The sequence below is a fragment of the Emys orbicularis genome, chromosome 3, assembly GCF_028017835.1.
Source record: "Emys orbicularis isolate rEmyOrb1 chromosome 3, rEmyOrb1.hap1, whole genome shotgun sequence".
NCBI lineage: Eukaryota > Metazoa > Chordata > Testudines > Emydidae > Emys > Emys orbicularis.
Window position 1 is genome coordinate 141,191,567 of NC_088685.1, and position 16,734 is coordinate 141,208,300.

At 40.2% G+C, this 16,734-nt stretch overlaps 1 protein-coding gene across 6 annotated transcripts in view; it reads right to left on the bottom strand.

Moving 5' to 3' along the window:
• The window catches only part of RGS7 (regulator of G protein signaling 7), a 420,700-nt gene that overhangs the window by 57,931 nt on the left and 346,035 nt on the right, over nt 1-16,734 (bottom strand). For all 6 annotated transcript variants that reach the window (XM_065400366.1, XM_065400369.1, XM_065400367.1 and 3 more), the window contains 3 exons: nt 3,180-3,244; nt 1,305-1,381; nt 1,123-1,204 (listed from right to left, as the gene is read on the bottom strand). In XM_065400366.1, the coding sequence (XP_065256438.1) occupies nt 1,123-1,204; nt 1,305-1,381; nt 3,180-3,244 (224 nt within the window). The remainder of the gene's footprint in view (nt 1-1,122; nt 1,205-1,304; nt 1,382-3,179; nt 3,245-16,734) is intronic.

Here is a 16,734-nt window from a genome sequence, read left to right on the forward strand (position 1 = left end):
CTTTTCTGTTCTTTAGCTCATTCCTATGGACAGCAAATGCCAAATATCTTTCTATCCTCCCTCCTTACCCATCCACAGTTGGTGGACAATACTGCTCCAATGCTGTCCTATGCTATGCTCCTCATCTGTAACAGTTTCCATGTCTTTCTCCACTCAACATTGATTATAAATCCTCTTTCCCCTAATCTCACCACACCCTCTCTCAAACAAATAAATCCAACTTGAGTCTTTGATGCTTCTCCAAGCTCATTCATTCTCCTTGAAAATTCTTCATAACACCCTCTACCACTACTACCACTCTAATTTTACTGTCTAAAAGTAATCAGTGGAATGCTAGTTAGATTTTTAAAATGCTTACAGTTGTAGTAAGCTAAAATATTATTAACAATTAAGAACTTTTTATTTTTGTAAGTAGGATTTTTATCCTCTCAATGTCCTTTTATAGATAGCAGTACAAGATGCACTCTGTATTCTATTTAATTGGCATTGATGTTAGGCTTCCCCTCCTGTGCAAAGGAAGGAGAGAGCTTTTTGTTCAATGGTCCAAATACAGTGTTGCCAACACAATTTTATTGCAAGTTCTGTGATATTTGGTGATTTTTCTTCAAGCTCCAGCACCCAAAAATCAACTGTTTACATGATAATTTCAGGTTTCATTTTTTAAAAAGTATATTGCTCGCCTTCATGGTTGTGGAGAAAAGCTTGAAAATATGACCCAAATGTACCCTAAAGGCTCAGAAATCAAATAAAAAGAACCCAAAACGTAATTTAAAAAAAAATCACTTATTTTTAAGCCAGTCTCTTGATTTTTGGGGTCCTGTCTCATGAGTTTTGAATGCTTTGGGTTGGCAATACCTGATTCAAATACATTTTTCTGATTTAAAAAAAATCCAACCACACCATGTCTCCATATCCAGAAAACAGCATTGAACCTGGGTATATCTGTGATGCTTGAGTGGAAAAAATGTGAATAGACCACATGCCACCACCACAAACAGATCTGTCCTCCCAAAACAAGACACATGCTCCTCTCTCCTGCTCCCAAATCACAGCTTTGCATGGATTTTCATGTTTATCTTTTGAAATGCTTACAATCAACAGAAGTTCCACATGTTTACTTACCACCGGTCTGTGTACATCCCAAAATGCTCGCTCCTGGCTATCAAGGATTTTCCTTTCTATCTTGTCTCTTTTCTTGTCCACTCTGTCAATGTTGCAGTATATTTAAGACAAACAGCATTAATTGTAGTGCCTCTACAAACAGTCAATGACAAATCCAGCAATAAAACTTCAAAGGAACTCACTTTGCTTGTGCTTCAGCTTGCATAAAAATAAACTCCCACTTCCTGGCAAATGATCGCTGTAGCCTGGCCAAACTCTCCTGAAAATACAGTATAAACAAGTTTAACTGTGCTTTAAGTTATTCGTTATCTAACAGTTTTTAGACTGTCTTCAAAACCTCCAAAAGATGATGTTGCACTCAAAAGCCATAATGCACAGGCTAGTGTAAATGTAGTCTATTTATTTGGTGGAAAGTGTCTGACACAGTACAGGATAGACCACAAAGTCTACATTATCTGTGCCCCCATCTCTTTAAGGTTTGGAACTCTGTTGAAAGGTCTGGACACAGCTCTAGTGAGTTGCAGTGGTTGCTGCAGAGTTTGGCACTTCCAGAAAAACACACCAGCAGCAACTTTTGTGGGTGTGTTGGTTGGTTGATTATTCCAAATATTTCAATGAAATGCTCCAACTTTAAACCTAGCCAGCTCTGGAAATGCAGCAATGACATTAGCTTGATACTGCCACTGATTCACACTAAAACCTCCATTTGTCTTCTACATGAGCTGTTTGTGTTGTCTAGTACAGAGATGACTTTAGATGGAACATTAGAAAGACATTTTGGGAATACAAACTTCTTCTAAAGAAAATTGGTCATATACTTTTAAAAAATGTTTGCAAACTAAAGCTGTCTATTATTGTATAGAAAATTATTTAATAATATTTTTTGAGACTTGGCATAATTCTGCACTCAGATATGCTGGTAAATCTTGAGCAACTCCACTGGTTGCAATAGAATTATTCTGGATTTTCATTAGTGTAAATGGAAGCATAATTTGGTCTACTGACTTCAAGGGAGTTTCAGGTACTCAATTTCTCTCAATGCCCCCTTTTTGTGTTAATTATAGTGAGGTTAACTAAAAAATGTCTGGGAACTTGGTATCAAATAATCGGACTGCAACTGTATTATATATTTACTGCAGAATAGTAAAGGGATATGTCTTCACAATCCCATCAATAACCCACATAATCTTATAAAGATACCATGGGCCATACTCATCCCACTTTAGCTCTTTTGGCTTTAGCAAAGTTACAGCAGGGCAAAAATTGGCCTAGTATCTTTAAAACTAACAGTACAATTTTCAAAAGCACCAAAGTGACTTCAGAGCCCATTGAAAATATATGGGTCTTAGACACTTAAGGCCAGATGTCTAAAGGTATTTAGGTGCCTAACTCCCATTGATTTCAATGATTACCTTTTAAAATCTGGCCATGTCTATGTCAGTTTTGAAAATGGGACTTAACTTTTCATTACTTGAGTCCTTTTGAAAATTTTAAGCTAGATCTTTAAATATATAATTGGAAGCCTTACACACTGTAGTACAGTTCTGACAAACATTGGGACATATTTGTTTCCGACTGCATGAGATTGGTGAACAGTTCACCTGATGCTGGGGAAAGGATCTGTGCACAATTAGATTAGAGATGGGCCCAAGTCTTAGTTCCCAAACACCCCTGAACTTTGGGGAGATATGAATTCAAACTTTGCAGCTGGCCCCTCTCTAGGGCTTATTGCACCAACAACCTGGATCCCAGCACCCCAAAACTATGGGAACATTTGGGATTTGTTTCTCTCTCTATTCATAATGCACCAACCCAATCTTCATTGTTTAATATAATACAGCAGGCGCTCATGTACAACAGCATTTATGGATTCTGAAATATTAGCACTTGAGTGCCAGTTGTCACATGCCTAGACACAAGTTTAAACTGCTCAATGTATAAACCACTGCACTATAAAAATGCTGTGGCCTTTGTTTCTAATGTTATCCTACATTCTGCTGAGCTTGGAAATCTCATTTATTTGACATCTCAGTTCCAGGAAAGGCCCACCTACTTACTGCTTCATAGTCTGCTAGCTCAAGCCGTGCTTTGTTTTGCATTGTTCGCTTGCAGAGGTAAACCGCTAGAACACAAAAAAAATCAATCAATCATTTCTTGCTATTTCATAAACATCAAAGCCCCAGAAATCAAGATCTCAAGGTTTCATCCACATTCCATTGACACGGACTGGTAGATTTTTACCTCTGTGTTTCTCCCTCTATAGCAGTGTCGGATTAGCCACTGGGCCAACAGGGTCCATGCCCAGGGCCCTGGCCAGTTGGGGGGGCCCAGAAAAATGGGCGCCCCTGGCACCTCAACCCGCTCCGCCTGTCCGGTGCTCCTGCTGGGAGGTGGGGGCTTGCCCAGCTCCTCCTGCCCACCCGGTGCTCCTGCAGTCCCCACATCCCGACCCAACTCCCCTGCTGGAGCGCCAGGGCAAACCTCCGCACCCCAACCCCATTTCCCCGACAGAAGCGCCGGGAGGGGGAAGCAGGGGACTGAAGGCAGAAGGAGTGGGGAGGGGCCCCCCACTTGCTCTGGTCCAGGGACCCCACAAAACCCTAATCCGCCCTTGCTCTATAGTCAATTTTTTTAGAACAAGGGGGTCAATACATACAATGGTATTTTTATTGAAGCGTAGCTTCTGCCAAAGTGATTAATGGCATAATTATTTAGCTCTCTTTACATTATAGCAGTAATAAACAAAACCTTGGAGGTGAGGTTTTGTTTTTGTTTTGCCAGGAACTAATTTGTTAAAAAGCTAAATGGCAACTTATCTTTAAAGTATTGCATATGGACTAAAAGAGGTTTATCAAGAGGTGTTGTCCTATTTCACTAGTAGAAGGGTTTTCTTTATTGTTTATTTATACACTATTATTTTCCCATTGCATAGACACCAATCCACATCAACAAGAGAAACTCACAATTAAAAAGAAAAAGAGAACAATACAAATAAAAAATAAAGACTCAAAGTATCACTCCCTATGGAAAATATCTATAAGAGGAAATAATGTGGGAGTGAAAATGAAACAGTAGGAGCATATCTTTACATACAACATTGGGAACAAATTTAGTCTTATTTACATTGGGGCAAATCCAAAGGAATTGCACTGACTTCGGCAACGTTGTTCTGGATTCACACCAGTGTAACTGAACGGAATTTTGCCAAATATATTACAAGCAACAAATGCTGAAAAGAAATGGGTTGAAAAATCAAACTAAGGTGAGACAGAGGACAGATGTTAGCATCACTCACTAAGTCATTACATTAATGGCTTGATCCTCCAGAATGCTTTATGCGTCCAAAATTCCTATTGAATTAAACTGCAAATCCTATTCTTTTCATTTAGGGGCAAATCCTATCCTTCATTTCAAGCCTGAGTAACTGGATTTAGTACAGGTGACTCCTCCAGAAATGAGATGTAGGGTGGGGCAGAATTTCCCCTCACAAGGCTGAAGAGAAACATCATAACCTTTTCATGCCTCCACAGCCCCAGCCCCAGCCCCAGCCCTCTGTGGGGTAGCATGGCCTTTTGATTTGATTTGTATAGTCAAGGATCCACCAACCCCATCCACGGACTCTGTGCTGGGGACATAGAGCCCTCACAGAGCTAGGCTCCGATATATTCTGAGGGAAGGAATCCTGGCCCACCCATCCCCATCCCTACATAGAAAAATGCATTTCCACTGCTGGCACAGATAGGAAAGATTTGTGTCTAAGAACTCAATCCTACAGTCCCTAGACAAGCAAAAGTCCCTTGCACCTAATCTAATCTTGTATTTTAAGGAGGCCAAATCAATAATACTTAAGATCCCCAGAGACAAAATTCACTTCAGACAAAAGAATAAATCTTAAAAATAGTTTCAGTCTGACTTTCTTCCTCTGCTCCAAGGCATTCCATTATTTCACTAAAACAACAAGGAGTCCGGTGGCACCTTAAAGACCAACAGATTTATTTGGGCATAAGCTTTCGTGGGTGTCAGGGTTTCTTCCCCACTCTGAACTCTAGGGTACAGATGTGGGGACCTGCATGAAAGCCCCCTAAGCTTATTTCTACCAGCTTAGGTTAAAACCTGGTACGCTGCCACCACCAAGTGATTTAACAAGAAACAGGGAAAGGACCACTTGGAGTTCCTCTTCCCCCAAAATATCCCCCCAAGCCCTTACAGCCCCTTTCCTAGGGAGGCTTGAGAATAATATCCTAACCAATTGGTTACAAAGTGATCAAAGACCCAAACCCCTGGTCTTTGGACAATGGAAAAATCAGTCAAGTTTTTAAAAGAAGGATTTTATTAAAAAGAAAAGGTAAAAATCATCTCTGTAAAATCAGGATGGAAAATAACTTTACAGGGTAATTAGATTCAAAGAGCCCAGAGGAACGCCCTCTACCCTTAGTTTCAAAGTTACAGCAAAACAGGGATACCTCCCTCTAGCAAAGGGAACATTCACAAGTTGAGAAAAACAAAGATAAACTAATACACCTTGCTTGGCTATTACTTACAATATATGAAAGACTTGTTCAGAAAGATTTGGAGAGCATGGATTGATGTCTGGTCCCTCTTAGTTCCAGGAGCGAACACCCACCAAAACAAAGAGCACAAAATGAAAGCCTCCTCTCCCCCACAAGATTTGAAAGTATCTTGTCCCCTTATTGGTCCTTTGGGTCAGGTGTCAGCCAGGTTACCTGAGCTTCTTAATCCTTTACAGGTAAAAGGATTTTGGTGTCTCTGGCCAGGAGGGATTTTATAGTATTGTACACAGGAAGGTTGTTACCCTTCCCTTTATAGTTATGACAGTGGGTAAAACACGTTTTTTTACCCACGAAAGCTTATGCCCAAATAAATCTGTTAGTCTTTAAGGTGCCACCGGACTCCTTGTTGTTTTTGTGGATACAGACTAACATGGCTACCCCCTGATACTATTATTTCACTGGGATCACACAGGAGAGAACTTACATTCATTGCAAGTGCCTCTGAGCTTTAACTGGGGCTCCAGATATTACTTAATGGAAAGAAGAATTAAAATTTGATATGTATGTTACTTGGTCTATTCTCTTCTCCATTTGTATTCTTTCCATTTTCTTCAAAAGCGTTACCATCTGTCTTCTCTGATATTCCCTGCTCAGGTAATACAAAGATATATCTATTTGTCATACGTAATTTAGCAGGCTGAGGTACAGAACTTAGCCCCAATTTCAATGCATATTTAAAGCACCATACATTTACACTATTGCCTTAGGGTTTGTTCTGAAATCTAGGAAAGAGAAAAGTGCTGAATTCTGGCTTTTCTCACTGAGTCCAATGGTAGCTGCAGGCACATAACTAAGGGCAGAATTGGGCCCTCATTACAGTCCATCTTTTTTTTCTTATTGCTTTCAAAATTACTTTCTTAACTGACGGATCTAGGGAAAAAATCCTGTCAGCATTAGCTCTAAGACATTGTGAGGATTATTTAAAAAAAAATGTATTTATTAAAGATGAGCAGAGAGGGTTCCAGGAACTCCATGAGCTGAGTTTAAGCCTGTCAGGTAACCCTAACATCTCTTTAAATATATATAGAAAACTCCCACTCTCTTCTTTTGCTTGGCCTACTGTAAAACTAATATTCTTAGAAGATAGTTGCCCAACCTATTTTCAATATATTTGTTGTACTTGGTTCCTTGTCATCAGCCTAATCTCTCTTTCTAAAGCAGTTATTCCTTCAGGATCATAATGTCCATAGCAGAACAGACCAATGATTCACTTGTCTAGCAGCCTTTCTTTGGCTGTGTCCAATCCAAGATGTGTCAATTGAAGGCCTGAACACCCCACAATCTGCCTAATTCTGCTACACCAGGGCAACTTCATGGTGACCCCAAGATGAACAGTACTTGTCCACACAAGTGCAATAGTCTAATCCTGTTTGAACATTTACTCTCTGGAGTAAAATGACAAGGGCTAACAATTCTCATGCTTTTAGACATATGCTCATCACAGATAAATGGGACTGCTTATGTAAGTGTTACCTAACGTGAGCAAGAGTTGTAGATTCAGGCCCCTGGCATAACTCTTAAATGGTGATAAAGATCCAAAAAGAAGAACACAATATCATGCAGGGAACTTGAGATGCTATAGGATTCTTTCCTTCAGTGTAAATAATTTTCTGTAGCCTCAGACTAAAGGTAAATAAATTTCAACAATAAAAGTGACGTGACACCATATTTGTATGCTGCGTAGGTAATTTTGGGACTTAAAGAAGTGAGGTCTATTGAAATGAGCTTCATTAGAAAGGTATGACACCTGGAGATCAGTATCTGATCCTGAAGCATGAGGATTATCAGCCTGTGTCATTTTACCCCAGTAAGTAAATTTCAGAACAGGATTAGATTCCTTTAATTACAACATCTGCTGTTATACTACGTTATTTGTCTCAGTACTATCTTGTGGCAACGAGTCCTGGACCTGTCTCCTTGAAATTTCCATCTAATGTCTTCTTTTTAGTGTGCACATTTCTGAGCCAGGACTTCAAAATGGTTACGTTTATCCCTCAAGCCTTTCCTCCAGGGTATTAAAATGCTTCTCTTATTTTTGGAGCCTAAATATTATACCATCTGGCCTTTTTTATGCTCATTAAAACTCTTTCTACATGTCAGTGTACTTAAGGCAGAGTCTAAAGTGTGCCCGAGAGGATTTATCTGTCTGGGAAGTATGACATATCTGCTGATGCCAAGGCAGAAGAAAATGGTGCTCAAGGACACTTCAACTCTTTGATTCAATTGCCCCCCTCCCATCATTGTGTTGCCAGCACTCTCACTTTTAGCATGAATGCAGCCATTCTGGGATATTGTTAAGGGCTTCTTGTGGAAGCAGCAGCTCAAGAATTTGAGCTGAATTGTTTGCGGTTTCCCAGACAATAATAATACTTTAACTCTTCTATAGTGTACTTTATCCATAGACGTTAAGGCACTTTACAAAAGAAGGTAAATATCACCCTCCTTTTACAGAAGATAAAACTGAGGTGCAGATAAGTAAGTTTCTTTTCCTTAAGAGGAATGGGAGTTGGAGTTAGGGATGCCGCAACAAATATTTTCCTCAAGGCACTGATTGCACAGTACTTCCCTTACCTTGCCCCATCTGTAACATTAGCGGTTTGCAGTTACTACAGTTGGTGTAGCCTGGCTTGTAGTGCCTGGAGAGGGAGTGAATGAGTCAACTGTTTTCCTCCCTTCTTCCAAAGCAGTCAGTCATAAATAGCTGGTTCAACAACAAGGTGAGAGGCACATGGGCATAATTTGGAGGGGCATTGCCCCCCCAAATGCAAGCCTCTGTCAGGCACAGAATTTGCACCCCCCAATGCATGCCCCCATTGGCCTGACTGGAGCTGTCCCCCCAAATATAGAAGTCAAACTACCTATGGATAGGCAGACCAGAGTGCCCACTATTTTGAATTCACATTTCTGCAGTGCATACATAGCTACAGCTGGAAGTATGATCTGTAGGAATGCTTTTAACAACAAAGGCCTCTTATTTTTACATATACTTTTTTTGGGGGGGAGGGGTCAAGTTGACAAATTTAAGTAGGTGAGGTGCCCACAAGGAGACCACCAAGCAGTTACCTTGGAAACTGTTACGCTCTACAAACTGGTTATTTGGCTATATGGAAAGCCTTCAGAATACTACTAATTACACTGAGGAGAACCCAAACCTTTTCTGCAAACAGCATCATATGCCAAACTCTAAGTTACATACTGCATATGTGACTGCATAAGTGACAAGATAGGGCCCTAAACATCCTTAGGGCCAATCATGAAGCAAATTCTGCCATCAGCTACAAACCAGTTCAAAGCAGTCAAAGACTGGATTGTCACTGGTGAAAGATAAGAACTTGGCCCATTCATTTTCAGCATGTCTTACAATAAAGCCACAATCTCACTGAAAGTAACCAAATGCAACAGAGTATTTCATAAAAATTACTTAACATAAAAACAAATGATATATAATGCAACAAAGCCTCATTCGTAATCTCAGTTTGCTAAACATGGACTGCAACATATAATCTTATTTTAGTGCTTGTATACTTTAACATGATTTTGCAATCAATCTGATTGCCTTCCAGTAAAACAAATTATATAGTTGTAGCAATAGCATATGATTTAGAACAGATTGGAGTACCATGGAAAAACAGAGCTTGAGTAGCAACTTTTTAAAAGACCATATCAATGAGCAATGTTCCACAAATTCAGATGACCAAGATAATTTAAATGTACAAGGAAACAGAATAATGCCACACGCAAAGGGATGTCATAGAGCGCTGGACTGGAAGCCATGAGACCTGGATTCTAGTCTCATCTCTGCCACTTGAGTACTGGCCTTGGACAGGTCACCGTATCTCTCTATGCCTCCACTTCTCCATCTATAAAATGGGGATAATGACACTGCCCTGCTTTATAAAGCACATTGAGATCTACTGATGAAAAGTGCCATATAAGAGCTAGGTATTTATATTAGTATATTTGTTCTCTTCCCCTGAACTTACTTTTCTGTTTGTTTATTTTTTGTAGGGTCGTGCTTTCTGAGACAGCCAATGTGCAGGGACTGTTTTTCCAAACTACTAGACATAAGCCCCACTTTAAACCTGCATCTGTCTGGGCAATAAGGTAAGAATCTATTTAAACCAATGATAAAACACTCATTTGGCCTGTCTACACAGCATCTAGGAATGAGCCTCCCAGCCCAGTTCCATTCCACTTATGCTAGCAGAGCTCACACTACTACTCTAAAAATAGCTATGCACACGGTGCTTTGAAGTTGCAGCTTGGGCTGGAGCGTGGGCTCTGAAGTCTGGAGGGGCTTCAGGGTCCCAGTTCCAGTCCGAGCCACAACTTCAAAGTGCCATCTACACAGCGATGTTTAGCTGATATTAGCACACCCTGCTAGCACAAGTCTGTGGGCCTGGGTGTAGACGTACCCATTAACTTCAATGGAAACTGAGCTAACGAATTGCTATGTGTTTTTGAAAATCTCACCCACAATAACTGGGTTACAAAATGTGGGCAACTTGACAGCTCAGCAGTAAAATTACTGACCATGTCCCACTGAGATATGTTGCCTCTTCGCAACAGCTTTTAAATATATTTAATCACAATAACCCATTTTCAGGGTTCAGCCATTTTCAACTCTCAACTGTTTAATTATCATTTAAAGCTCATGCAAAGCCTCTGCAGGTTTTTTTTTTTTTTTTTTTTTTAAAAGAAGACCATAGAGATAATTATGAGGTTTCAAACATTGAACAAGGAAGAGGACTAATTTTATACATTACATACACCTATTTAGTGGAAAACCCACAGCTCCCATTCTAAAAGTTTAAGGCCATGAAGTTAGTTAGTTGCTCAGATGGAGCCTGATCAAGCTCCCACTGAAGTAAGTGACAAAACTCCCACTGATTTGGGAGTTTTGAATGGCACCAGGACTGGGTCTTTGAAGACTACAGACTTGCAACCTGATCTGAACCCAATGGGAATCGACTACAAGTGTTGGGTACAAGTTGGACTGGAAAAAGGGTTGACACACTCAGGCCAGGTTCAGGTTGGGCTTTAAAATTAGGCCCAAGAAGACTGGGGGGGTGTGAGGCAAGGGCCAGTGGCTGGTGGAGGTGGTGCCACAAGGGGAGGCAGTGCTGCACTCACATCAGCTGTTTCCAGATGAGGGAGAGAGAGACACAACGTGGCTCACCTGCAAGTGCAGCAGCATGGCCAGCCAGGACCCTGCACCGGTCAGCCTCTGCCCTGCCCCACGCTGCACCTCACCCCGACTGCCCAGCCTAGAGTATTTCATGGTGCCCTTGCTGCAACAATTCAGGAAATCTGAGGTAATGATCAGGGGGATCTGTAAGTGGCTACCGATCATGTGCCACCACACCATCCCAAGGTCTATACCCCTCCCACTCTGACCCCCTCCCCGTGCCTGGATTCCTGCAGCGGGGCCAGGCAGGAGGTGACAGTGGAAGTGAAGAGGAGGGGGGTTACTCTGTGTCTGCACAGTGATAGGGCTGTCCAACCGTCTGGCTGCGGTCTGGGTGGTCCAGGGGGCTGTGGCCTCACCAGCATGCAGGTATTGGTGGCCCTGGGCTCTTTGGGGCAGGGAGCGGGAGCACTGCATGTTTGTGAAGCAGAAGCACATGCTCCGTTTGCAATGTCCCAGCCATGTTACTCTTCCAGCTCCAACACTGGCAGCTCTGCATCTGACCTTGCAGCCCAACTTGAACCCAATAAAACCCAACTACAAGTGTTGGGTCAGGTCAGATATGACCAATGACTTGACATACTTGGGCTTGGATCAGGTTCAAGTTACTTGTGGTCTAGTTGGGTTCAGGGTGGGCTTTACAATTAGGTCTGATGACACCTCAATAGGAGATCCCACCGAGTAGGATCAGAAGAACCCATCTACACTACTACCATGAGAGTGATATTGTTATCTTTATGCAAGATTCCCAGTGAAATCAGTAAGAATTTTAAATGCACAAGAAATTGAGGGCCAGGCTGAATGTCTGTGAGGCAAAAGAGAAGGGAAAAAATCTTTACAAGACATTATTTTTTAAGTGTGTCTTTCAATGGCATGGTTAAATATTTTTGTTCAAAACTTTTTTCAGCAAAAAATAAAGATTTAATGATACTAACATTTTGTATTGATTTTGCCAAATTGTTTTGGTTGGAAAAAAAAATAATTATGAAAAGAAACCCTAACATGGACACTTTATTTGGTTTAATAGTGCCTGATATAGGTTAATTCAGTAACAAACATAAATCATGAGAATTTACAGATGTTACCTTCACCTATTTCTCAGAATACATCTGAAGCTAATATTAGCTATAGGACCAAATTTTGGCTTCAGAGTCAAAATGGGAGTCATATGCATACATTCAATATTGCCAGGGAAAAAGAATAAAAGCTAAAATAAGGTCTACAGAGTTCAGACAGACACTGTCCTGAGGGCAGATAAATTAGCAATCTTTGAATGTGCCTGATCAAGGATTAGACTAAATCTGCACTGCCAATAGACAAATCTGTAACAAGTGCCCAGTTTAAGTATCACCACCATTTACAGTGCAAATTATTCCTTTACCTCACTGATGCTTCTATCAAGCAATTAATTATTTCTGGTCTCTAGGATGCTCACTTAACTCAGGTTTCATTTTCCACTTAAGCATAAAAAAGAAAATGCCAGTTTTTATGTGAACTGGGCACAAAAACTTTCATCAGTTAGTCTCAAGTATCTACAATGCAATTACACCCTCTTACATAAGCCTGGGGATGTTCAGCTATCGCAGGCTTCAGTGGCTTTGGAGAGCCGCATGACCATATACCACTCCCAAATGAAATCACCCCCATGTCTTTTGTTAGCTCCCTATTCATAGACTGGCAGATTTAATTTTCATATTAATAATGAAATAGTCAAATCAGTTTAGTTTATTCAAAGCAGTGATTTGAAAGTAATTCTGAAAATTCTGAATTATATTTATAAATCTTTAAATTTATTCTTTCTATAAGAAATTACATTGTTTATATTGATAAAGGCCAGGATTTAAACCTAGATTAACAATGCATTTATAGTAATGCAACAGCAAACAGATGTTTAAAAACAGCTATTTGGGTCACACTTGATTAGAAAGTTCCAGAGAACTTTTCCTAAGTACATTTATGAAAATGTTGGCAAACAACCTGCACTGGGCTGCACAAGAGAATTCTCAGCTATAACTCTTTTTTCTTATCACCTTAGTGCCACAGTTATGAGACAGAAAAATATTATAGTTCTGTGTTAAAGAGCCTTGCACTTTGGAGTCACTCCTGGGGTGAAGGACTATGAAAAGCTGCCTCTCCTCCTATATTCTGCTGACCTAGTTAATGCTAAGGCATGTCAATAGCTGATGCCTAAGATAAAGTTCACGAATACAGGTAGAAGGCATGTAGAAGGCACCTATGGACAGACTTGCAGATGGTCATCTGTCTGCATCAAAATTTGGCAGGCTTCAGGGCAAAACACAGGGCATCCTGGTTCCAGCAAGCTTTGAACTGAGACTTTCTCTGAATCATTTATGTGTCAGAGGTAGCTTCTGGTGACTAATGTAGCTCTGCACAGCAGAACAACGGGGTTTGAATTCATAGACTCTAGAACTGGGAATAAACCTCGTAGGTCTAGTCCAGCTCCATGCTAATACAGGTTTGCTCCCTTGAGCACATATACTTGGATTTTGTCCAGTCTAATTTTGTGTGTCCCGAGCAACAGGGCTTCTCCATTGTGGGATGAATCTAAATGCAAATAGATGATCCTTTTAGCCAGTCCTTCCACCAAGCTACTAGCTCAGATATTCTGTATATGCTGCCAATTTCTATAGCATTCGGTTGTTTTACATTTAAAAAAAAAATACAGAACTGCAATACTGTTCATGTAAAATAACATTAACAAGATGCTGCACCTAGTAAGGGAGACTAAAGGACCCAGCAGTGAGGGCACAAGACTGAACAAAAGTCTGGAGACTAAGATTTCATTCCCATTCCCTTTGTCTGATCCTGGGCAAGTCACTGAAATTTGTAGCTTAGTTTTCTCATCAGTAAAATGAGGTTAAATGCTACTGACGTAGCTTTGTAAAGTGGTGTGAGATCCCTGGAAGAAAATCACTAGCCAAGAGTTAATGGTTATTTTATCATTACTAATGACTAGGAACAATGGGCTAAAAGTATGAAAGATTGCATTTGGCAGGGAGATTTTATCAGGGTGTGGATGTCTCTCAAGTGAAGTGTTCAAGCCCCAATAGCTTGGTATATAAAACTAGACAGGGCAAGGCATTAATACAAGTAATACCATTCTAAGAACCAAATCTGTGATGTCAGGGAGATGGGTTAGATGACTTAAGAGGTCTTATTCCCAGCTCTGGATTCTGTTAATTCAAACTGTGTTGCTATGCAGAGCCATACAGAGATTAGTAAAATGACTGCCTACTAGAGAAAGAAAGTTTGAGATAAGAGGTCAAATTTTCAAACAGACATTTTAAACTGTGAATGCAAAATAAGTAGACAAACATGTTCTAAATGGAAAATTAAGCTGAATAAAAGTGTGGTTTATGATTGCAATTGCCTGTCTATGCTCGCATTTACCTAGTATACAGGTCTGTCGCATCTTACGCGCATTTAACATGCGCGATTTCAACTTTACGCGGTCGGCAAAAAAAAAAAAAAAAAAAAAGAGAAATACAACAGTTTTAATACTATACCTGTAGTGCGGGCGATTTCGCCCAACATTGAACTCAATGGGGTTTTGGCTATACGCAGTTTTCGCTTTACGCGCTAACCGCGGAATGGAACCCCCGCGTAAGATGAGACAAACCTGTATGTTATGTTCTGCAGATGTAACTGAGGTATGATAGGCCAAGTTCAGCAGTACTATAGCTGAATTTAGCTCTGATTGGGAAAGACAATATCTCTAGAAAGAAAAACTCTGGAAAAGAAAATTGCCACTTAAATTCTCAAGGGCAATGCAAAAAGATAGATTTTTTTTTTTTTTTGGCCTTCTCTCCCATTTCATAAAGAATCCCTGATAGCTGAAGCTTTCAGACTCCACTTTACCTAGAGAAAGAGAAGTGGTATATTGCCACTGGGGATTATTTCCTTATTTTATTGTAATTCAACCTGGATAAAAGATTCATGAACATTCATAGTAGGCAGATGAGGTAATATCTTTTATAGGATCAACTTCTGTTTGTGAAAGAGACAAGCTCTCAAGCTACACAGGGCTCTTTTTCAGGTCTGGGAAAGATACTCAGATTGTCACAGATAAATACAAGGGGGAACAGATTGTTTAACATAAGTAGTTAACATATATTGTAAGAGACTATTCAAGGTGAAGCAGCTAGTTAACTCCTTTACAGTCATAAGGACATAAGATGGGAGTTAATGGGTTACAGATTGTTGTAATAAGCCATAAATCCATTGCCTTTATTAAGACCATGATTTTTTTAGTGTCTAGCAAAATTATGAATGTAAGTTCCTAGGCTCGACTTTTGAAGGTGTTGTGCAGGCTTCCTTTGAGGATGAGGACTGAGAGGCCAGATATGGAGTGATCATTTTGTGAAAAGTGCTTGCCCGTGGGTGATATGGTGTTTTTGTGCAAGAAGTTTAGTTAATGTCACCTTAGATTTCTGATCCACAGATTTTCCTCTTTTGTTTGACAGATAAGGATAACAAAAGGATAACATACAGGTACATTTGAATTAAAATAGAAACTAACAGCACATGAGAGAAAGCTAAAGGTTATATTGGTTATATCAATGGGGAAGTGAGGCTCTGCATTGAAGCTATTGATAGCTTGTCCTGTCAACTGCCCCGTCAAGTAAATTCCAAGCTCTCTCAAAATTTTGTACAGATATATTTGATCTTTGCCAGCATGAAACCGTTGGCCAATTTAGTTTTACATCTGTTTCTCTATTTTTTTACCCAGAGCTGTGTTTTTCTAACAAAATGAAAAACACTGAACTAATCCGCTAGCAAGATGCAAAACTGAAATGAATTTTTGCAAGAAGAAAACAACACTGAGGGACATTTTGAACTATCCATTTCATTTCTGATTCTCCACATAGTATGGTATTCTGTAACATTTAACTCACTAGCATTTGTAATTGACTGCAGCCTATTTGCTTGGTTGTTTTTATAGTCTTCTAATCTCATGTTTTCTACCTGCTAAATTCTCCCCCCCACACACACCCATGAAGAAGCAAAAACCTCACTAGCCCAAGTCTGACACATGAACTTTCATATCACCTAACAACCACTGTATTTTTCTCTTCAACCAGAATCAGTGGAGTCATGAAAATCCAGTTCCTTCCTTTGACTCCCCAGAACCCAAGCCTGCAATCTCCTGCCCATTCTATCTCTGAACTTATCCTGTTCTCATCTTCCGTAATCTTCCCTCTCTTCTATCCTACAACATCAGTTATGTCATTATTAATCAATATCCACTTATTGAATTTCTTTCCCCAATTTTTTCCCTTTCCTACTAACCAAACACCTAAAAACCTTCTTCAGCTATCTGAATGGCCAGTGTCTTGAGAAACAGTGATGCCTCCCTGGTCTAACATAATTAGAGCTAGAAATAACAATAATATATTTTACACTTTAATAGCACCTTTCATGTGAGAATCTCGTGTGAGAAACTTAGTGCACATTAGTTTAGCCTCACAACACCCTTGTGAAGAATTATTTGCATTTTACAGATACGGAAGATGAAATACACTCTGTGACTTACCCAGGTCATACAGAAAGCCTGTGGTACATCCAGCAGTATAACTCTTCCTCCAGAACTCTCTCAAGAATAACAAGTCCTAACTCAGATGCTGGCAGCTTTCACTCTCTCCAACACCATGGATATCCTGCTTTGCCCTGCCTTCTCTCCAAATCTCTATTACATTCAATCTGTCACTGTTTCTCACTCTCTGCTTTTCTCACCTGCTCATGTCTTCAGCAGAACTTCCCAACCGAGTTGGGCAAATTATGGCACCTACGGGCAGAGCCCGACTGGGGATAGCAGGCCATGTACTGCAGGAA